The sequence below is a fragment of the Echiichthys vipera genome (genome assembly GCF_963691815.1).
Source record: "Echiichthys vipera genome assembly, chromosome: 18".
NCBI lineage: Eukaryota > Metazoa > Chordata > Actinopteri > Perciformes > Trachinidae > Echiichthys > Echiichthys vipera.
The window spans coordinates 5,445,643-5,468,648 of NC_139843.1; the positions used below are offsets into that span (position 1 = coordinate 5,445,643).

The window sequence follows — 23,006 nt, forward strand, 5'->3', positions numbered from 1 at the left end:
AACAATGACTTAATACCTGAAAATAAGACTTAATATCTCAAAATAATGACTCAATATCTTAAAATAATGACTTAATATCTTAAAATAATGACTTAATATCTTAAAATAATGACTTAATATCTTAAAATAATGACTAAATATATCAAAATAAGACTTAATGTATCAAAATAAGACTTAATGTATCAAAATAATGACTTAATATCTTAAAATAATGACTTAATGTCTAAAAAATAATGACTTAATGTCCAAAAAAAAAGACTTAATATCTTAAAATAATGACTAAATATCTCAAAATAAGACTTAATATCTTAAAATAATGACTTAATATCTTAAAATAATGACTTAATATCTCAAAATAAAGACAGAATAACTTGAAATAATAATTTAATATCTCAAAATAAGACTTGGTATCTTAAAATATTGACCGATTATCACATTGGTGCCTCTGGGCTTCCGTACATTTGCACTGTGTTTGTTGTGTTTTTTTAAGTTTAGTAGAGTTTCTCGGTGTCAGATGCTCCAGCTCACCGACACAGGTCGCTCTGTGACATGACAGCTGACTCTTCCGCTCCCTGGAGTCACATTTTGGTCCTTTCCTGCCCATGTTGCATCTCTCTCACCTGTCTGAGCCTCACACACAAACACACACACACACACACACACACAAACAAACAAACAAACAAACAAACAACTATATCACATGTCCAGTCTGCTGCAGCTGCATGAGAGGACAAGGACACCATTGATATAGAGACTAAAACTTTCAGTATCTGTCTCTGCAGGTGAGGTGAGAAAGAGGATTTCACAGGTGTATTTAGCTCCTGACCCACTTAAGAGTCACGACGTCACACGGTGCTGAAACCATGGTTACATGTCACTTAACTTAACAGTGTCCTCGTGTCGTCGCCGTGGGGTTTCCCCGGGAGTCTCGTCAAAAAGTCATTTAACGCAGAATTAAATTATTAATTAAGTCTATTTGCGTCTTCATTCACTACGCAACTGAAGCGTCCGTGTCCCGGTACAACACCTGATACACGTGGGGTTAAATGCACCCGACACTGGTCCCGCTTAGATACAACAAAACACAAATACTTACCGAACATTTTACCTTTCAAAGCCGAAACTCTGCAGCTTCTCCTCCTGTTTTCTGCTCAAACACCATTAAACAGACACCAGCAGGGGCTCCGCGACAGCAACAATGTCCCTTGTCTCCCTTTAGTTCGTCCCATGTCGCGTAAATGAACCAAACTCGGCTCCTCGGGTGAGTCCACCTGAGTCCATGTTGTGCAAAATGAGCCAGCGCACCTGTCTGCGACGTCTCTGTGGCCGGGGCAGAGGCCACGCCCCCCGGACGCGGTGATTGGCTGCGTTGGAGTTAATTGAGAGTATTTGATTGGATGACTGATATGTCAGTCATTCTCAGAGTCAGCAGAGGTTACACACACACTGGTTATGAAGAGATAGCATCCATATCCGAGCCAGTTGAGGTGGTTCAGGATCATCTGGTAAGGATGCCCCCTGGGCGCCTCCCTAGGGAGGTGTTCCAGGCACGTCCAGCTGGGAGGAGGCCTCGGGGAAGACCCAGGACCAGGTTGAGAGATTAGATCTCCACACTGGCCTGTGAACACCTCAGGATCCCCCAGTTAGAGCTGGTTAATGTGGCCCGGGAAAGGGAAGTTTGGGGTCCTCTGCTAAAGCTGCTGCCCCCGAGACCCGACCCCGGATAAGAGGCTGAAGATGAGATGATGTGATTATGTTAACTCATGCTGTTCCAACAGAGTTAATTCAACTAAAAAAATATTAAATCTGTACCTGGATTTGCTGCTTTCTTAAATAATTTGAAATGATTTGAACTCTTAAATAAAAAAGTAATACCTTATTGAGTCATTATGAAAAGTTGTTGCAAGATGCCCCTGTTTGAACCATCTGTTTTAGTTAGTTTTATTTATTTAATTGTCTGTTTTTGTACTCTTTGATTTATTTATTAGTTATATCACCAGTGTGATGTTTATTGTATATATATATTGTACATTTAAATTGTTCAATAAGAAATATATTTATCAATGTTACATTTACAAGTGAGACCTCAGTACAAAGATTAAGAATAAGTTCATAAATCATATAAATATATGACATGAATAATGTAAAACTAATAGTAAAATAGCACAGATTAAAATATACATTCAGCCTGACAAATAAATAAATGCTTTATCAAGAAACCTTGTGGGTATAAAAAGTAATAAAACTTCAAGCAATATAAAAATATGTAAATAAAATGAATATAAATATATGTAAACAAAGTGACACATCGCAATGACGTCATCAATGCGTGTGACGTGTTACGGACAGTGCGAGTGCGCCTTTAAGCTTCTTCCAAAGAGGGAATAACAACAAAAAACTGAAGAGCGCAAAGACAAGTTTTATTGGTTAAAGGTTTCTTGGCTCCCAAGACGACACAACAGTACCAGAGAGTAAAACGGGAAACTGAGTGTTCTGTATCAGATCTGCTTCCTCTCTTGAGTTTAAAGTCAGACCATCATTAACACACCCAGAGCCCCTTACTCACTCATATCCCACAATGCATCCTGGTTTCGCCTGAGACCAGAACACCAGAAACTCACATCTACTGCGCACTTTTACAAAGATTCTTCTCTCAAATTTAACATCTTTTTTTTAATAATTCATATAGCTGAGTGTCATTGTTGTGGTTCTGTACTTGTGTTTTTACAGAAACTAAGTTCCTTCTGGGGTCGTAAAACCATTATTTCCTCTCTAAAGGCAGAAGCTCTTGCGATATTCTTCTGGCAGCTCGGATGACATCTTCAGTGTTCACTTTATCCCCAAACTCAATCTCTCTGTGCTCTAGAAGTATCCCCTGTTGGGAGGGAGATAAGAGGAAAAATACATTAAACAATTCCAAATGTGCTTGTTTTAAGTCTCTTTCACATGAAAACTTGACTGTAGGAGGTTTTACCTGCTCCCCTCGTCCAATGACAAAGACTCCACCGAGGACAAAGCCCTCTCCCAGAACGTTCCCCATGAAGCCGCTCCTAAAGGCCCGAATGCCGTTCAGCCAAACCCCGACGCGTAGGAACGCCAGGAGACCCATCTTCCTCTCACGGGGTCCGTAAAAACCCCTCTGAAATGCAAACAGACAAACCACAAGCCTTGACTCATTCACGTGGACCTGTAAACAGCTTCATCACAGATGCCAAGGGCGCACTCACACTGTCCATCCATACCAAGTCCAAGCTCGTTTCACGGCTAAAGTCTAGTTGGTTTGACCAGTGTGAGTGCAACCGTACCGCGTCTAGGAGTGGTACGGTTGCCGTCCACGGCCCGTTTGGGAGAGGTGGGCTTTTGTAAAGCACGTTTGCATGTGTACGAGCACGAGCGCGCACAAGCACGAGGCTTACGGCTGTTCTGACGTCATTTCCTGTGCGCCTGTTGGGACATAAAAGAAGGAGGGACCATGCGGACATTTAAAACAATGGCGGTGAAAGGTTCACGTTGGTGTGATGCGGAGGTGGAGTGTTTACTGCAGATTTGGTCGATGAAAAGATTCAAAAACAGTCGACAAGGCGCACAAAAACTCAGAGGTCGATGGAAAGATCTGGAAACAAAGTGACGCATCGCGATGACGTCAATTAGTGCGTGTGACGTGTTACCGCGTGATGACGTATAGGCAGCTAGAAGCATTCGCTGAGGCCCAGGTAGAGTGAGTACAAACGGGCCTAGAGGGGGGGGACAAGGACCCTAAAGTCCGGGACGGACGCACAGTGTGAGTGCGCCCTTAATGACTTGTTATAAAAAAATAAAAAAACCTCAGTATCAGGGTGACCACATATTCCCATTCGTTAAAAAGAGGAAAAGTCCACCTTTTCATCCAAGAAGACCTCCCCCTTGAAGTACGGTCTGAAGCTCTGGACCTCGGTGCCGACGTCCTCCTTCACCACAGCGTACAGAGGGACCCCGAGCTCCTCCAGCTCGGGCTTCAGAGAGGACAGCTCTGCAGCCTCCTGCAGCCACAGACGACAGAACAACAAATAATGCCAGGGTCCGTACGCCTTTTTACAAGATCAAAAGGTCCATTTTCAAGCTTTTCCAGCACCTTAAAGCTCTGGGAAATTACATATTACTACCAATACACACATTTAAAACTATTATTTAACTTGTTTTTAAAAAAATCAACATTAAAGGAGATGGTATTATGCTTTAAAAGACTAAAATTATGTTTTGTAATACCAGAAGGATACTAAAGGAGCTATTTGTTTTGTGAAAGAAATGTGGATAAATTTACAATTTGAATCCATAAACTAAACTTGGGAACAGTTTTAAAAATATAGACTAAAATATTCTTCAAATTCAAATACGGTGACAGTATCAAACTGAACACAGCCCAAATTCAGAAACTTTTTAAACGAGTCGGCAGGACTTCTGCAACGTCATGAAATCACAACTTTAGGTAAAAAAGTGACGCTTCAGTTATTCCCCTGCTGCAGCGACACAGAGAGCGACGATGACAAACACCTGGAAACACCGACCAATCAGAGCGGACTGGGCTTTTTCAGGAGGGGGGGGGGGTGTTAAAGAGACGCAGCATTTCAGACGTACAGTGAATACAGGTATATTCACACAGACAGTCAAAATAAAAGTTTCGTGAATATTACAGCGTGAAAACAGGTTCTCGTTGTAACCCAAAATACAAGTATGAACCTGAAAATGAGCATCATAAGGGATCATTAGATAAATAAAGGGGTTAAAATCCCTATTCATGAAGCCAATAACTTTATTTCTTAAACAGCAGACATTCTGACCTCTCTGCACAAAAATCATCCAGGTCTCCGCACGGCCATGACGACAGCTCCTGACCTCTGCCACAGAGACTTGGCTTTCAGGATCCTGGTTTCTGAGGAGAAATGAGGAAGAGTTGAGCAACTGAGTAAAATCCTTTCAGCTTAACAAAAACATCCTTCACACACACACACACACACACACACGCCTACCTTTGTGAGGACACTCATTGACATAACGCAATCCCTAGACCCTTACCCTGATGACTAAATACCTAGACCTGAGATAGAGAGAGATATAGATAGAGCGAGAGAGAGAGCTACAGAGAGAGAGAAACAGAGACACAGAGAGAGAGAGACAGAGACACAGAGAGAGAGAGATACAGAGAGAGATACAGAGGAGAGAGAGAGAGAGAGAGAGAGAGAGAAACCAAGTCTGAACCCCCAAACAGACCTGAACCTTAAAACCAAGTCTTTACCCCCAAACAGGTCTTTGAAAAAAGTGAGGACCAGACAAAATGTCCTCACTTTGTTGGGAAAATGATCATTGGTCCTCACAATGACAGCTGTAGAAGTACACACACACACACACTTTTGACTGTATGAAATAACCCTCATGTGACTTCTCTGGTGGATCAAAAGGGCTCGTGACTCACCCCCCCTCAGAGACTTGAGCTCAGTCTCCTCCAGGTGTCTGAGGGTCGCTTTCAGCGGTGGGGTCAGAAACTGGTCCGTGAAGAAGTTCATGACACCGGTGATGAGAGCGCAGACTGCGGCCGCGGCCTGACACACGAGGCCCATCGCCATGTCTCCTCTTCTTCCTCTTCTTCCTCTTCTTCTCCTCTTCTCTTCCTCTCTTCCTCCTTCAGTGCATCCTGACTCCAGCAGCTCCTGGGGCTGCACCGCGGACACACGCGCGCCTCAATCCCAGCCTTGTTCTGGATCTGACGACGTGATTGAACGCAGCTGTGATTAATGAGTGACGCTGAAAAAAGAATTACAAAACAGTGATTGTGCTCCGGCCGGCCCTCCTCCTCCTCTTCCTCCTCCTCCTGCTGCTGCTGCAGACCAAAGGGCACCGGAGGAAATGTGCAGCGTCATTCCGCCAAAGGGTCAAGGATCTGCACCAATATCGCAGCTTCAAAGTGCGTCAGGTTAAAGTGGAGCCTTTAAAAAGTGCCTTTAAAAAGAGTGAATCTGTAAAATCATAGGAAATAAATGTGTAACTATAAAGAGGAAGAAATAAAATAACTAATCAATAATGAATGTGGTAAGGTAAAGACAGAAATAAAAGAATAAATATGAAAATAATAAATGTGTAAATGTAAAGATGAATATATAAGTGAATCATGTAAAAGAAATAATATTACATTTAAATAGAAAGAAATTCAGTGTGTGAATTATAAACGTGGAAATGTAAATAGAAACAAATAAAAGAATAAATGAGTGAATAATAGGAAATTTAAATAGAAATAAATGAAATAATAAATTAATTATAAATGTGGAAATTTTAATCAAAATTAATAAAAGAATAAATTTGTAAATAATGTATATGTGTGTATATTTAAATATGAATAAATACATAAATAAGTAAATCATGTAGACATTAAAAGAGAGATAGATTAAATAAGTAAATTTTAATGTGGAACTTTTAATAGATATAAATAAAATAATAAATGAGTAAATGATAAGAAATTTAAATATAAATAAATAAATGAATGATTGAGCAAATTACGTAGAAATTTAAAGAGGAATCAATAAATGAATAAAATGTGGAAATTTAAAGATAAATAAAATATAAAAGAGTATTTATATGCATTTTAATTTATTGTCACATTATTTGTTCTTTATTTCTGTGAATGGAAAAAGCAAAAGCAAAAAAAAAAAATATATAAATAAATAAAAAATAAAAAAATATATAAATAAATAAACAGACATAAATGTGATTATACATGTAAATGCTAATAATTCTTTTATATTTTTCTATTGGATTTATTTTATTTTTCAACTTTTCTTTTCTTCTTTTAAGCAGTTCCTCTGACTGCTTTACTCTTTTTAAACTTTCCTCCTCTCCTGCTCAGTTTAATCAGCCAGACACGCGTCACACTGTAGGCGAACAAACACTGAAATAAAGAGAATAAATAAATGCAAACACAGGTGATAAATGTTTATTTGTTGCATGTTTGATATTTGCACACGCTGCATGTGAGCTGGAGCTATAAAGTGATTCAAACGTATGTGAAAGATGGAGCGTCAGACACTTTGACTCCATCTGTTTCTTCTTCTTCCTCCTGAAAAGAAACACACGCTGTTACCAAACATTCGCCACTGAGGCTATAAAAAAAATACAACTTTCTGAAGTGTAATAAATCAGATTGGTCATTAACACCTTGTCCGATCGTCCTACAGGCTTTACCTTCTCTTTCTTTCTTTAAATTTACAATTCACACGTTATAAACACCCAAAAATGAACATACATGTAGGAGGTGACGTAACATCGAACTTTAACGGCGCACTCACACTGTCCTTCCGCACCGTGCCCCGGGCTTTAGGGTCCTTGTCCCCCCCTCCAGGCCCGTGTACTCACACTACCTGGGCCTCGGAGAATGCTTCTTGCTGCCTATATGTCATCACGCCGTAACACGTCACACCCATTGATTGACGTCATCGCGATGCGTCGCTTTGTTTCCAAATCTTTCCGTAGACTTCAGAGTTTTTGTGCGTCTTGTCGACTGTTTTTGAATCTTTTCATCGACCAAATCTGTAGTAAACACTCCACCTCCGCATCACACCAACGTGAACCTTTCACCGCCATTGTTTTAAATGTCCGCGCATGGTCCCTCCTTCTTTTCTCTATGTCCCAACAGGCGCACAGGAAATGACCTCAGAACCGCCGTAGGCCTCGTGCTCGTACACGTGCGCACGCCCATGCTCGTACATGTGCAAACGCGCTCTACAAAAGCCCACCTCTCCCAAACGGGCCGTGGACGGTCAACTGGCTGCAGTTATGCGCGGAGCGGTTGCACTCACACTGGTCAAACGCACTAGGCTTTATCCGAAAAACCGGTTTTGGCCCGGTGCGGAAGGACAGGGTGAGTGCGCCCTGACTGTTTTCCAAACTTCTACACAAAGTTCTGTCCCTCTGTCTCCCAACAGAGACTGTCCTCCGGTTCGAATTGCGGTCATATTTGACGTTTATTTAAGTAAAAAGGGGTCCTTCTTTTGGAGTTCTGTTTTTTTTATTACCCTAGGAGGGTTTGAGGTTGTAAACCAAACCTTAACTCCTATGGAAACAAGTATACAAATGTCTTATCTACGGCTCCCTCCTGTGACGCTGAGCAGACAACCAGACGCAAACACTCCTTAAACAGCACTTCCTCATGAGGTCCTACACACAGTTCATATCCCAGAGAGAGACAAACGTGTGAAACTAGTGCAAAGTCAGTAAAAAAGTGCGGTTTTATAAAGTGCTGTGTTACGTTTACCTTCTCCTAGACGTCCTCCGTGTCTGGAGCGGTGTTTTCAGGCTCCTCTAGTGGCGCCTCGCTCGTCTCCTCGCCGTCAGCTGGAGCTGAGGTGTCATCCGCCTCCGCCTCCACCTCCGCCTCCACCTCCGCCTCCTGAGAGTATGTGTTCACAACAGCAGCTCGTTAAACGTTAAACTAATGTGTCTTTGCATTTTCATCTGGCGAATAAAGTCATATGAAAGGAAATGAACCAAAAACTATTTAAAAGTATAATTGATGTGACATTTATATTTGCCGCTTTATGTTTTTACCTTTGTATTAATTCACTTACTCCGCTAATTAACTCTTCCTTTTATTAATACAGAAATAAATTAATAAATAAAAAATATAAATGAAAAAATAAGACATTTAAATGTATTTGATTTGATAAATGTAGTAAAAAAATAAATCAATAAAAGTTAAAATAAATAAATAAATAGGAAAGTAAATAAGGGAAAAAATAAAAGCTAAATAAATAAACAATACAGTAAAAAAATAAATATAATAATTTTATTTCGCAACTTATCAAATATGACCGCCAACATTAATTTGTAATATTATTTTGGTAATTTTAAAGATATTCAGTTGTGATTTTGGCAGCTTTGCGTCCTCCGTAGCCTCCCTATGAATTTGTTATTTCTGATTTTCGTGAGAATAAAACAGATATTCTGCAAAAATCAGCCACCTTCTCCTGACGAGGTGCAGATCCAGGTCTCTGTGTCCCGTGTTCGGTTCCTTCAGGGGAAAATGTCTCCTCTGGGTTCAGACCTTCACTCTCTGGGGCCGACGCCGACTTACCGGCTTCATCTTCCGCCTGCTGGTGAAATGATGCGGGGAGTTAGTAGATCTGCCTTTCCTCACCCTGACTCCTGTCTGTGTTTCCTTCACCTCTTTAATCTGAATCTTCTTACTCTTCTGTTTCCTGTCACCATCTGGCCCTTTAACTATCTTCAGCTCGCTTTGCCTCAAATCTTCTTCCTCACTCTGCTCATCTGTCCTTTATCTGTCCTTGCTCTTCATCCTGCATCCTCAAACAACCTAAATCCTCTCGCTCGTGACATGTATTTCATCACCTTCTCTGTGTCTCGAGGGGAACGTGTGCTTTGTTTGTCGTGTAGCTCCTCTGTTTCGTCTGTTTTTAAGTCGTCATCATCTCGCCTGGGAGTCGAGCGTAAAGGTTCGGCCTGCTCAGATTCAGCTGCGTCGGCTTCGTCGCCCGCCTGCAGCGCAGTCGTGAGACAGAATAATTTAACTTGAACCATTTCAGCAGCACAGTGAAACATCAGCACGTGTTTTGCCATCTGTTCTCACAGTGTTAGACAATAGAGGCGTAGTTCAACGGGGTTGCATGAGGTACTTATCCATAATCAGTGCACTTCCCACAGTAGATGAAGAGCACGCCTCCAGTTTGTACTGCTGCAGAGTGGGACAGCAGCACATCATATATCTAAAAGAATAAATATGAGTTCAAGTGTACGCTATACTTTAGAGTATTTTCAAAGCTTTACCTCACTGTTCAGCTCTGTTTACGTTTACACAGAAGGAACAGAAACCGTTTAATATGCTCTCGTCAAAGCCACCAGACTCCACCGACACAGAACATGGGAGTGGCGGGGCTACTGCTGCCTTCATCTGTTAGTTTGTTTGTGTTCTTGCGTAAATGCTGCGAAGTAAATGTATTGGTTTTCTTTATGGAGTCTGGTGATTTTGACGAGAGCGTAGAATGGCTTTAGTAAACTCAAACAGAACTATTTGGAGGTAAGGTCAAGCGGTGAAAATATTCTAAATATATTGTTCACTTAAAGCTGCCATCCCCGCCCACAGCAGTACATTTCTTAGCTTCCATGTCGGTCCTCACGCCAGCTTCTCCAAACTGGGGGCGTGCCGACCATCATACTGTAGGGAACACTACCTCATACAACCCCGCTTCAAAAAATCTGAACTATCCCGTTAACCTGGCTACTTTCTATTCAGTTTTTTTACTTTGTTCTTCATCATGGTACTGAAATAGATACAGGTGTAATTCGGCCATATCACCTTCTCCTCGTCTTGGTCCACTTCTTTCTCTTCTGCTTGATTGTCAATTGGTGCCAACTCTGTTTTCTCTTCAGCTTGATCACTGCTCGGCTCCACTTCATCTTTCTCAGCGGGCTTCTCTGCAGAATCCTCTTTGACCTCAGTGCCGAGGGCCTCAGAGAGAGAAGAGCTACTGGCCTCCAGAGGTTTTCTCTCAGGGGACTCTGGACCGGTTACATCTGTAACCGTCACCTGGCAGAAACACCATCTCTTTAAAGCGTTTGATGGCGATTTCCCCACCACACAAAGCATGTCATGCATCACAGTACTCTGCTCCGCCACCGAAATTAAAAACACTCATTGATCAAAATCAAACCAAAGAAGTGATTGCAAAAAATCAGGGACGCACCACCACCAGAGGCACACACATTTGAGACTTTTTTTTACCACTTCCGGCAGAGTGTCAGTCTCCTGAGCTTCAGGTTGGTGTTTGTCTGTGTCCCGCTGGTTTTCTGGCTCAGGGGTGTTTGGTTTCTCTCCTGTTGTGGCCGCCGCGGGTGCCTCATCCTTCTCAGAGATCTGTTGATGTGGTTATGTTGGTGTGCTCTTGAAGGAGTTTGCTCAAAATGTGTTGGATCACACGTAAGTAAAGTGCATTAAAGCGATGACTGAACCTTCCTCTCTTGGTCGGATCTTCCTGCTACGTAGCTCTTGCTCTTTGCTTAAAATTGACTTCTTAAAACACTGAAAGTAAGGGACCATTCATGCGCCTTCTACAGGCTAATCGTGACAAAACGGTTAAACAAAACAAAAGTGACTTCCGGCAGTGCAAGAAAACTGTGTAAGAATGATGTTTTAGATGAACAAAGGTGAATGGCGGTTCAGTTACATTACTGTTTTGTAAGCAGAGTTGAGGTTAAAGCAGGGATTGGGTCACACAACATACTTTTTTAGACTCTTCCTCCGCCTCCCTGATCTTGAGCTCCTCCTTCCTCAGCTTCTCCTGGTGCGACGCCTCTTCTTTGGCTTTCGCCTTCTCCTGCTCCAGGAGTTCCAATTTTGCCTTTTTCTGCATATAAAAAAGGGGAACAATATCAAGGCCTGTGACCTAGAAAGAGGACCCTGGGTGCTTTGTTACTTCAGTTATCCTGGGGACAGGGTGACTAATTTGCCTAGTCTTAAAATAGTCTGAAACGTTGAGAGTAATCTAAGAGAAAATGACTGTAAAACTGGCCTCAGACCAAAGACCAGTCCAAAATATCTTTGTTAAAATGGCCCCGGGGCTTTGAGCTAGTAGAAGAAGAAGGTTTAGTTTAACAGAAGAAGTGTTTCACAGAGATTAATCTCCTCATGATGGGTGAGGTCATACAATCAAATATTAATATTTTTGTTACAGCACGGGGAAGTTATTTTTATGTCCTGTGACGAGTGGAAAAATAAGTATTCAGATCCATTACTTAAAGTAAAAGTGGCAATCCCTTTATATACTGTTAGGAAAAAGTATTGTTTCCCTCTGAAATGTAGAATAAAAGCATAAAATAGCATAAATTGCATTACTCCAAGTACAAGGACCTCAAATTTGTACTTAAGTACTTAAGTGCTTAACTTGAACAAATGCACTAAGTTGCTTTCCAACACTGTAAATGAAAGATTATGGAGAACACTGGAGGAAACACTGCACTGTACACACACAGTGTCGTGTTGTGGTTCTCCCTGCTGACAGAAAACTAAAACGCAGCTTACCTCTGTCTCATATTTTACATTTGAGTTGTATTTATAAAGCCAGTGGGCGAGATACTGGATGGGGTTCACAGGACGCTGCTCGGCCACTTCAGCGAGTCCCTCTGCCAGACATTTCCCCAGGTGTCTTTTTATAAACTCAGAGTCCATGTTTTTATCTGCGTCAACAACAGAAACACAACTTCAATCAACTTTGCAAGTGGAAAATGTATAATAAGGAAAAGTGAGACACTACAGGTGAACATGGTCTTAGTTTCGTTGACACATTAGAGCCAAATGTTTTTACAGAAGGGATTTTGCAGCTTATATCTCTCTTTGATCATTACATTAATTTAAAAAAAAGCTGTTTTTAGGAATTAAATAAATGAGCCTATGAATGATATATGAACTAACTTCTCTGTCAAACCCTCCAGGATATAGATGGGAATGAAACTTTGAAGTTTGGTGTGTGTAAGTGCTGCTGAAGTGGAGATTTCCTTTAAACTTTACTTTACTGTAACTTAGTTCTGTAGGAAATGCTGCTACATCTTTAACACTGTTTCAATTAACCTTCCTTATCACTTATTGAGTTTGTACTTATTTTATTTAATGTGCTGTTAAACTGCACGCTGCGTATTGTTGTTTATTGTATAAACCTACGTTTAACCACAATGTCTGTTGCACCCTGTCACACTTAGTTATTGTTTGATTTATTTTACGTTAGCTTTATTTTTATTTGACTTATGTTTTTATGCTTATTGTCACTCTGATCCTTTCCCACCTTTGTATTGAAACTGTTGCACAATAATTTCCCTTCGGATAAATAAAGCTACTTGAATCTTGAATCTTGAATCTAAACAGTTGTATTGTAAAATGACTTACATTCACCAAGACATTACAGTGAAATACTAAACCTGAAATGTCATGTTTAAATATGCTAATAATGCATTAGTTAGTGTCGGTTAACAGGAACTTACCCTGAAAATAAAAGGTAAACTTCCTCTTTCTGACAATAATGCAGCTCTGCAGTATTTATATGTTTACGGTGTGTATCTTAAATTAAATATAACATATAATTCACCAATTTAGCAAACAAACAAACAAACAAGGACATCGCCAAAACAAACCTTTTTCCCGGATAGTTAGGATGGCGCTGATGTGTCTCCATGGTAACGATGTCACGCCGTTACTGCTCCCCTCAAACCTTTTTAAACTGGTTCCTACCGGACACACGGTGGTCTCGTTTTAAAGTGTTAAATGGATGGAAGGTTATATGTACATAATTCATTTATATTTATTTTTGCTAACATTACATATTAACACAGCTAACAGCCGTGTTTATTAGTACAAAACGTAATTATTTGAGGCGTTCGCCAGCGCTAGTTGACGTTAGACTGTTATCCTGTTTACAAATATCGCGAGACTTTGTAGCTGAGACAGAAACAGGTCTCAGACTAAGTTAGTTTTCTCCTGATGCGTCCGTCTGAAAAATACAATTTTGGTTTCAGAGTGTTCATGGGATATGTAGCTTATGAAATATATTTATTTCAGGGATATCTGTGTATAATAATCTGTGTTCACGTTCACTTCAACGGTAACAGTTAGTAGGAACACAGGGAGACCACGCCCACCCATGATACCGGAAGTGGCCGCCATTTTGTTCCAATGTCGCTGCCTGATGGTCGGTATCTTCTGTTAAATGAAAAATGTCTAAACTCCAAAGGCTGAGAAGTTTTGAAAGAACGACAGAAGAGTACGAGGAGAACCTGCGACACCGGAAACTACCGGACGCTGTTTCCAACCGGAAACTTCGGTCACACGGAGCAGGTTTGTTCACTTTCAGTCGAAGGGTTACTTTTACAAAGTATTCCCCTACAGATTACTGATTACATGTCCTAACATATCTGTAATGTATGCCCTTGGATTACTGAGGTAAAGTAATGTAGTTTAAATACACTTTGGGATTACTTTGAGTTAACTTCAGATTGGTCCAGCTGAACGTGTTTATCTGGGAAACTGGTTTTAGTTCACACGAGTTTATTATTCTTGTCTACACAAAACACACCTTTGGTACGATTTGTCCTCCGACTGATGCCATTTAAGGACAAAAGGCACACACGAGACAAACTTCTCCACTTCCGTTTACCTTTATTCATTTCCACGGCGCAGACACGAGGGGACAGAGGCACGTGTTAATAATAAACATAAACATAATGAATCATTGAAATACTCCAAATGAATTGAAGTATGTTTTATTCACACTACATAATTCAATAAAATATAAAGTTAGTTACATAGTCACCAAATGTTGATAAATCAACTAGCATTAATCACCACGCTTTGTTTTGACGCAGTGCATGGTTTCTTTGCCTCCTGCTGGGTGGTATGCTGTGCATCATTAGCGGTACCCGGCCACGGTGTGCCCGTCTCAACTGTGCGGCGTGGTCAGTATGTCGCTGCCTATTCATGGTGCGTTTCAGGACAGCTCGGAAAACGTGCTACCACATGTTGCAAATTATTGAGGAGTTGTAAAACGTGCGGGGGACAGAGCAAAATATGAATAGGCATAACTGAAGTGTGTTGCGCCGTTGGCCCCTTCTGGTTAGGGCAACTGGTTTGGGGCCCTAAGGCATCGCCTACTTCACCTTAATGGTAGGTCTGCCACTTTACCTAGACTTGTCAAAGCTGGACTACATCTTACTAGAGAGGCTAAAGTTTCTATACAACTCAGTGGATTACATCTAATTGTTTTCAGTCATTATAACTGGTTCAGTTTGTGTGCTGGTCTTTAATGTGTGTGTTTTTCCTTCTGTCCTGCAGATGTCCAGCAGCTGTTGGTGGATAAAGAAGAGTTTGCCCCTGAGGAGGATGGGGGGAGCTCCAGTCAGGACCAGAAGGACCCAGAGCTCCCACATATTAAAGAGGAACAGGAGGAAGTCCAGACCAGTCTGGAGGGAGAGCGGCTTCAAGGGCTGGAGGAGGCTGATATCACTCCTGTCTCTGTGAAGAGTGAAGATGATGAGGAGGAGAAACCTCAGCCCTCACAGCTTCATCAAAGACAAACTGAACAGATGAAAACAGAACCTGATGGAGAGGACTGTGGAGGACCAGAACCAGCAAGGAAGTCAGATCAGGGTGGAGATCCAGAGCCAGATACTGATGACCACACTGGAGACTCTTCTGAATCAGAGACTGATGACAGTGCTGATTTTAACGAGACCAGAGAACCTCAGTCAGGTCAAAACTCTTTGAAAAAGGAGAAAACAGTCTCTGTCAGTAAGAAACCATTTAGCTGCTCTGAGTGTGGGAAAGGATTTGGCAAAGGTAGAGATCTGAAAGCCCACATGGGCTCTCATGAAGAAGAACAGTTCAGCTGCTCCGTGTGTGAGAAATCTTTTACACACAGTAGCAAATTAAAGAAACACATGAGAGTTCACACAGGAGAGAAACCTTTCAGCTGCTCAGTCTGTAAGAAGTCCTTCACACAGAGTGGAAATTTGCAGAAACACTTGAGAGTTCACACAGGAGAGAAACCTTTCAGCTGCCCGTTCTGTGAGAAATCTTTTACACAGAGTGGAGTTTTACAGGCACACATAAGAGTCCACACGGGAGAGAAACCTTTCAGCTGCTCGTTCTGTGAGAAATCTTTTACGCAGAATGGAAATTTACAGGCACACATGAGAGTTCACACGGGAGAGAAACCTTTCAGCTGCTCCGTCTGTCAGAAGTCTTTTACACACAGTGGCAATTTACAGGCACACATGATCGTCCACTCTGCGGAGAAACCTTTCATCTGCTCGTTCTGTAAGAAACATTTTACTCAGAAAAGCCATTTACAGGAACACATAGGAATCCACACAGGAGAGAAACCTTTCAGCTGCTCAGTCTGCAAGAAATCTTTTACGGAGAATGGAAGTTTACAGACGCACATGATCGTCCACACAGGAGAGAAACCTTTCAGCTGCTCAGTCTGTAAGAAATGTTTCACACGCAACAGAAATTTACAGGCACACATGAAGAGCCACACAAGATAAAACCGTTCAACTGCTCGGTGTGAAGTAGAGGATTCACAGAGACGTCTGTTTACCAGTTGCACATTAATACTCATACAGGAGTAAGTGATGGAGTCATTCAGAACACTGTAACACTATAGTGAAAGGTCTCTTCTCACAGTGGAACACAAAACCATGAATGTGGAGCTGCGGATTGTTTTGGTAAACCAGGAGAAAACTTATTGTGTTTTCTAAATGTATCACCATAACAACCGTTACTGTTTAGCTGCATGTTAAATGACTTGGCTCAGGAGGACTGGCCTCAGAGCCACTATCAGACTAATGGAAATGTTTGTAAAACAGTTTTTTTTTAAATAAAAGTTTGAAGTGAAAATGAACATAACCAGGTTGCTTTTTTTAAATGTCATGCAGTGATTAACATGTGGAGCACAGTTCTGTGTACTTGCACTGCTTGTTGACTGAAAATAGAAAAGCATCTAATGCTAACTTCTGATGGACACAAGTAAACAAAGTAAACACCTAAATGTGTAGTTTTCTTTCCATTAGTGTAAAACACGTTATAAAAGCAAAATATCCCGAAACTTCCAGAGTGGGAGCATGAAAAGTGTTTCCCTTCGTCAGTTCGTGTCGGTTAACAGGAACTTACCCTGAAAATAAAAGGTAAACTTCCTCTTTCTGACAGTAATGCAGCTCTGCAGTATTTGTATTTTTACGGTGTGTTTAATATAGTTTAATATAACAACTAATTCACCAAACAAACATACAAGGACACCGCCAAAACAAACCTTTACAGGCAGCGTCCGGATGGAGCTGCTGTGTCTCCATGGTAACAGTGTCCCGCCGTTACTGCTCCCCTCAAACCTTTCTAAACGGGTTCCTACCAGAGACACTATCTGTTACCGTTGAAGTGAACGTGAACACGGATTATGACATTTCCCTAAAGCCCCATAATCACTGAAGTGAACATGAACCATGAGCCACAAATGTCCTGAACACTATGAAACCAAAATGGTGTTTTTCAGACGGACGCATCAGGAGAAAACCAACTTTGTTTGAGACCTGTTTCTGTCCCAGCTACAAAGTCTCGCGAGATTTGTAAACATCTAGGCTTACGTCGCCAACGATACTGAGCGTTAGTTGACGTTTTGCACTGATAAACCAAGAATGTAAGCTTTGTGAATATCTAATATTAAAAATAAAATATAAATTAATTATGTACATATAACTTTTCATCCATCAACACGACGTTCACAACACTTTAAGAGGACACGCCCACTCTAGAGACAACAAGCGGCCGCCATTTTGTTCCGTTGTCGCTGTCTGAGGGTCGGTGTCTTCTGTTGGGTGAAACATGTCTCGACTCCAAAGGCTGAGAGAGTTAATGAACCAGCGGCGGGACGCGGCTGTGGAGGACATCTGTGGGCTGTTTGAAAGAACGATAGACGAGTACGAGGAGGATCTTTGTCGGTCACGAGAGGAGAACCTGCGACACCGGAAACTACTGGACGCTGTTTCCAACCGCCAGCTTCGGTTACACGGAGCAGGTTTGTTCACTGTACACGTGTTTACTTCTGTTAACAGCTCATCTTCACCCTCCTCACATAGTTTATTAAAAAGATTATCCGCTGCCGGTGTTCACAATCACGACGCTGAAGCTAGCATCTTCATTTACGTTGCTAAGCGACCGCGCATCGGCTTTCTGCACCACTTACTGTTGTGAAACCGTGTCAGACATTTATGAAAGCTTTATTCTAACTCTAAAGGGGAGATTTCGGTGCTTTTTCACATGAAGCCCACATTGAACCAGGTCCAGAATCAGATCCACTTCACCTAGACTTGTCAAAGCTGGATTACATTGTACTAGAGAGGCTGAAGTTTCTATACATCTGATTGTTTGCAGTCATTATAACTGGTTCAGTGTGTGTGCTGGTCTGTAATGTGTGTGTATTTCCTTCTGTTCTGTTGGTGGATATGAAGAGTTTGCCCCTGAGGAGGATGGGGGGAGCTCCAGTCAGGACCAGAGGGACCCAGAGCAGGAGGGAGAGCAGCTTCAAGGGCTGGAGGAGGCTGATATCACTCCTGTCTCTGTGAAGAGTGAAGATGATGATGAGGAGAAACCTCAGCCCTCACAGCTTCATCAAAGACAAACTGAACAGATGAAAACAGAACCTGATGGAGAGGACCGTGGAGGACCAGAACCAGCAAGGAAGTCAGGTCCAGATGGAGATCCAGAACCAGATACTGATGACAACACTGGGGACTCTTCTGAATCAGAGACTGACGACAGTGCTGATTGGGACGAGACCAGAGAACCTCAGTCAGGTCTAAACTCTTTGAAAAAGGAGAAAACAGTCTCTGTCAGTAAGAAACCATTTAGCTGCTCTGAGTGTGGGAAAGGATTTGGCAAAGGTAGAGATCTGAAAGCCCACATGGGCTCTCATGAAGGAAAACTGTTCAGCTGCTCCGTGTGTGAGAAATCTTTTAAACACAACAGAAATTTACAGGCACACATGAAAATCCACACAAGATAAAAACCTTTCAGCTGCTCGGTGTGTAGTAGAGGATTCACAGAGACGTCTGTTTACCCGTTGTTTTCTAAATATGTCGCCGTGACAACTGTTACTGTTCAACTGCATGTTAAATGACTTGGCTCAGGAGGACTGCCCTCAGAGCCACCATCAGACTAAACTAAATGTTTGTAAAAACAGTTTTTTTTAAATAAAAGTTTGAAGTGAAAATGAACTTTAAGAGCTTTACAGGTTGCTTTTTAAATTTCATGCAGTTCTGTGTACTTGCACTGCTTGTTGACTGAAAAGAGAAAAGTCTGACTCCATGTTGTGAAGTCTAGGTTTTGACCTGCAGAGGGCAGACACGAGCTGTTCGGACACATTCCTGCTCTCTGCAGCAGCTCATGAGAAATATTTTGATGCTGTTTCAAACCACAAACCTTAAAAACAAACCTAAATGTAAACAAGATGAACACTGAGAAATACAACCCTGATTAATCTGTCATTCTTAATACTGGATCTTTAACTAAAATACACCGATTTCTGCAAAAAAAAACTGTTAAAGACGTAATTGTGATATTATTTGGCGTTAATAGAAAGACTTAAACTGTATGAAGTTGAACAAATGTACCACACAGCTGTTAATTTTAATCCTTTTTTAATAAAAACCATGGTAGGTTTGTTCAAGAAAATGTACAGCATGAAAATATACATTTAATGCCTTCATACAAATATCGTGGATTATAAAATTACACTGAGGAACCAGAACAAACATCCACACAAACATTAATACACAGGCGTCGTGTCTGTAGGGGCAAAATATAATGTGCGACATTGCTTTGGTCTATTCACAGTGGCTATGTTGACATGTTTTGAGATGGACACGCATCTCTGGAAGAAAACTTTATGATTTGTGAGGGTTTTTTACAGAGACGATGATTCAATCAGCGGTAAAAGAGGAACAATAAAAAATGTCTCCTGGTTCTGTCGTACAAGAGAAAACACTTGAAGCAGTTTCCACCAAAACCCATCATTCAGTGCAGGATTCACCCACACAGTACTCAATCTTTACCACCTCTTAGAGAGCAGTAGCAGTCAAGTGTTTTCTCTTTATTTTATGTTTTACTGGGAAAAAACAAATTTAGTGTGAGCACATTGCTGATTTGGTGTTGTACTTTTGGCCTTGTGTAAGTGTATAAAACAGCAGGGGATTGGCGATAATAGGAATTTGTCAACCATCACTGATTGTCATTTTACAGTGGTCACTATCCCTTTAACGTCTAATTCTAGTATAATTGATTGTTACCTTCTCAGGACGCAACTCCCAGCTGATATTGTGATGCACCCTGGACAGTTCACCAGTCAATCACAGGGCCGACACGGGGACAGACAGCTCATATTCACACCTAAAGGACAATTTAGAGTCAGCAATTAAACGACTAACCTGCATGTCATTGGACTGTGGGAGGGACAGGAAACACAGAAGGGCCTGAGCTGGCCAGCTGGTTCTCCTCTTGCTGTGAGGCGACAAATAGGCTCTCCGTCTGGTACTTCTACTTCATAAAGAGCCTAACTGAGCTCAAAGAGATTCTCCTTTGTCTAACGTAACAGAGATAGACTTTACAGTGCACTAGTGACTTGAGACAGCATTCACTCACTGCAGACATTTTGACTTTTATAGCAGGAAAAGCACGGGTGAAACACACCTGGGTTCCAGTATCCTCATTGCCATAATTCAGTATGCCATAAAGATGCTTTGTCCCAATCATAGACTGTATATACAGATGGACGGCTGACCAGCTCCCTTAAATTGAAGCCAAAAAATCTGTATCGGCCACTAGTTGCTGGCTACAATACAGGCCATAAGTTCCGCCCCCTCCGTGTGAGTGGATGGGACATGGCCAAAGTCAAACTACACCTTAATATTCTTCCCAAAGATGGTTTCTGTCAGTGTAGGTAGTTTCTTATCGCACTGATGTTTGTTCAAGTGTTAATTTTTCTGTTAAGTTTGATTTCATTTAGTTATCGGATGCTATAGAAACCAGGTGAAATGTCATAATTGACAGCTGTGATCGACTGCAGGGCAGGACTTTGACGACGTGATGCCATCACCCGATCGCTACTGCGCAGACTCTGGTTGCAAAATTACGATATTCTGGCTTCACCTTTGTACAGCGGGAGGACGTAGAGAGGAGCCGTCCAGCTTTATGTACAGTCTGTAATAATACACATACAGCATGTAACAGTGCATGCTTTATTAGGGCAGCTGCAGTGCATACTAAAAGTAAGTGATTTCAAACTGAGCCATACCCTGTTAGCGATGGTAAACAGTTCCATTAAATGTCCCAGTCGCCCATGACAGTCAGCCAGTGGGACCCTGGTACGGGGTCCCTTTGTATTGCTGGTTATGGCGATGCAGTCGATATTAATATTGATAATTACACCTCGCTTTTCCTGCTATGATAATATGCCGAAATGTCTCCGGAACATTTCCAATATGATGATATACAGTATACTTACTGTACGTATACGGTGGTAGCCCTACAGTACAGGAATAGAGGTTGAATCCTCACAGGGAAAAGAGGGAGGACCGTTTTAGACTCTGATGAAGACGCAGGAGTGTTTAATCAGTGTGCTCCAGTCCTCTCTTTTCCCTCTGAGGTTCTCTGTCCTAAGTGGCTCCTGATTCAGCCGCATGCTGCTGTTAAGATTGGCGAGGAAGCCTCTTTCAATAACATTTGAAAGATGTCCAAGACCTTTTGTGTGTGCAGGAGATAATACGACTTGTGCACTGGATGTAAGGTGTATTTAATCTAGTTGTTCCTGTGTTTACATCAGTCTGTACAGATGTTTAAGGTATTATTCCCCCATTACGTGTGCAGGATATGAGAGTACAACTTACGGAGGCTTAAACTTTGTTTCACTCACACTGGACCTAATAATATTTATAAAAACATTTTTTTGTGCCATATATGATTGGAAAATTAGAGTATCTCTGTGTCTTGCTGCTCAGGTTAGAGGACATAATTTTGAAAAACCTCTACTGTTTACTGGTCGGTCATGATGAGAGTGCAGCCACCGTCATCTGCGCCTCGCTCTGACTCACTCGCTCTTATCGTGACATGCTGAAATGACAGTGTCCCACGTTTACTGTCAAATCAGCAACAAGAGTGGGCTCCCGCTAAATTAACTGTCCTAATGAGAGCGGAGTGCTAACAAAGAGTGGGTGTGTAGTGCTAAACCCAGCAGGGAGGGTGGAGTCATAACCAACTCAGGAGGAGGAGAGTGGGAGCCGTTACTCATACACAACAAATTCTCCCACAAATGCCTCAAACTGGGGGAGATGTGCAGTTAGTTACAGATATTAACGGAGGGGCAGAGGAGGGACGTGGCCTACTAACGACTTATAGAGGTCACTGGCTTTCAGGTGGGACTCCTCGGAGAACAGACCAAGGATGCAGAACTAAAGTGTGGCTGATTTCACGCTGCAGATGTGTTATTTTCCGCTTGTTTGTCCTGTTAACCTGTGAAAAGAAGAATATTTAGCTGACAGTAGTGCAAATGAAAAGATGGGAGAGACACGCGGGTTAGATTTCTGTGGCTGCGATCTCATCAAAGTTGATTTCGTTGCCGCTGCCCTCGTCCTCCTCCCTGCTCTCCAGTTCCTGACTGAGCTCCTGCAGGTGCTGCTCCAGCTCTCGGTTCCTGCGGTACATCTGCACATAGTTCTGCTGCAGCTGCTTCTGGTAGCGGATAACTTTCTCCTTCTCCTCCTGCCATATCCTGCGCTCCTCCTCGAAGCCTCCCGTTTGCTGCTCGGCCCGCTGGCGCTCGTAGGCCAGCTCGGCCCTCATCCTATCCATCTGCGCCTTCATGTTCTGCAGGGCCTCGGCGCTGCTCTGCCGCTGGGCCTTCGCCTCGTCACTCTCGTAGGCGAGTAGGTGGTCCTCTGCCTCCTGGAACACCTGACACTGTCTGTTTCCTGAGCTGTGATTGGCCATAGCATCTCTGAGATGAGCCAACTCTCCCTCGAGGCGTCCTACCTTTTCTCTGAGCAGCTCTGCTTCGCTCTTGCGACGCTGGAGCTCGTTTTCGCACACCTCCAGCTCCAGGGTTCGTGTGCGGGTCGTGCCGTTGGCCTCCTGGAGCAGGACCTGGGTGTTTGTCAACTCGCCACGAGCCTCTCTGAGTTGACCCCGCAGCGAGACGATCTCCCCCACACGCTGCGCTAACTCCCCCTGCACGTCCTTCAGCTGCTGCTTCAGCAACGAGATTTCCCCGGACTTCTGACAGACCTGGGGGGAGACAGTTCAGGATGTGTATTCAGCTCAGAAACAAAGGTAGTTTTTGGTGCACATGCTCATCAATAATAAAGAGAAGTCAAATAAATAAGGTTTGCACCTGACAGTTATTTTGATTAACCTTGACTATGCCAATTATCCCATTTTGATA

General features: G+C 42.2%; 3 protein-coding genes and 1 pseudogene across 4 annotated transcripts in view; 2 read left to right on the forward strand and 2 right to left on the reverse strand.

Moving 5' to 3' along the window:
- Positions 1–2,539: 2,539 nt before the first annotated feature.
- LOC310960636 (peroxiredoxin-like 2A) lies at positions 2,540–5,736 on the reverse strand (annotated as a pseudogene). Its single transcript, XR_014593858.1, has 5 exons — positions 5,450–5,736; positions 4,818–4,909; positions 3,879–4,019; positions 2,975–3,139; positions 2,540–2,875 (listed from the first exon to the last, which is right to left on the reverse strand). The product of XR_014593858.1 is annotated as a peroxiredoxin-like 2A (transcript).
- Positions 5,737–13,722: 7,986 nt separating this feature from the next.
- Positions 13,723–16,310, forward strand: LOC310961130 (uncharacterized protein). The gene is made up of 2 exons (XM_083933096.1): positions 13,723–13,861; positions 14,855–16,310. The coding sequence occupies exons 1-2, from the start codon at positions 13,741–13,743 to the stop codon at positions 16,066–16,068; spliced, it is 1,335 nt and encodes a 444-aa protein (XP_083789222.1). The 5' UTR covers positions 13,723–13,740; the 3' UTR covers positions 16,069–16,310.
- Positions 16,311–17,377: 1,067 nt separating this feature from the next.
- On the forward strand, positions 17,378–18,789 carry LOC310961406 (uncharacterized protein). The gene is made up of 2 exons (XM_083933449.1): positions 17,378–17,591; positions 18,025–18,789. The coding sequence occupies exons 1-2, from the start codon at positions 17,399–17,401 to the stop codon at positions 18,576–18,578; spliced, it is 747 nt and encodes a 248-aa protein (XP_083789575.1). The 5' UTR covers positions 17,378–17,398; the 3' UTR covers positions 18,579–18,789.
- A 428-nt stretch (positions 18,790–19,217) lies between these two features.
- The window catches only part of LOC310960908 (leucine zipper putative tumor suppressor 2 homolog), a 39,712-nt gene continuing 35,923 nt past the window's right edge, over positions 19,218–23,006 (reverse strand). Inside the window, exon 7 of the mRNA XM_083932760.1 lies at positions 19,218–22,849. Coding sequence (XP_083788886.1) covers positions 22,142–22,849 — 708 coding nt within the window. The 3' untranslated portion in view covers positions 19,218–22,141. The remainder of the gene's footprint in view (positions 22,850–23,006) is intronic.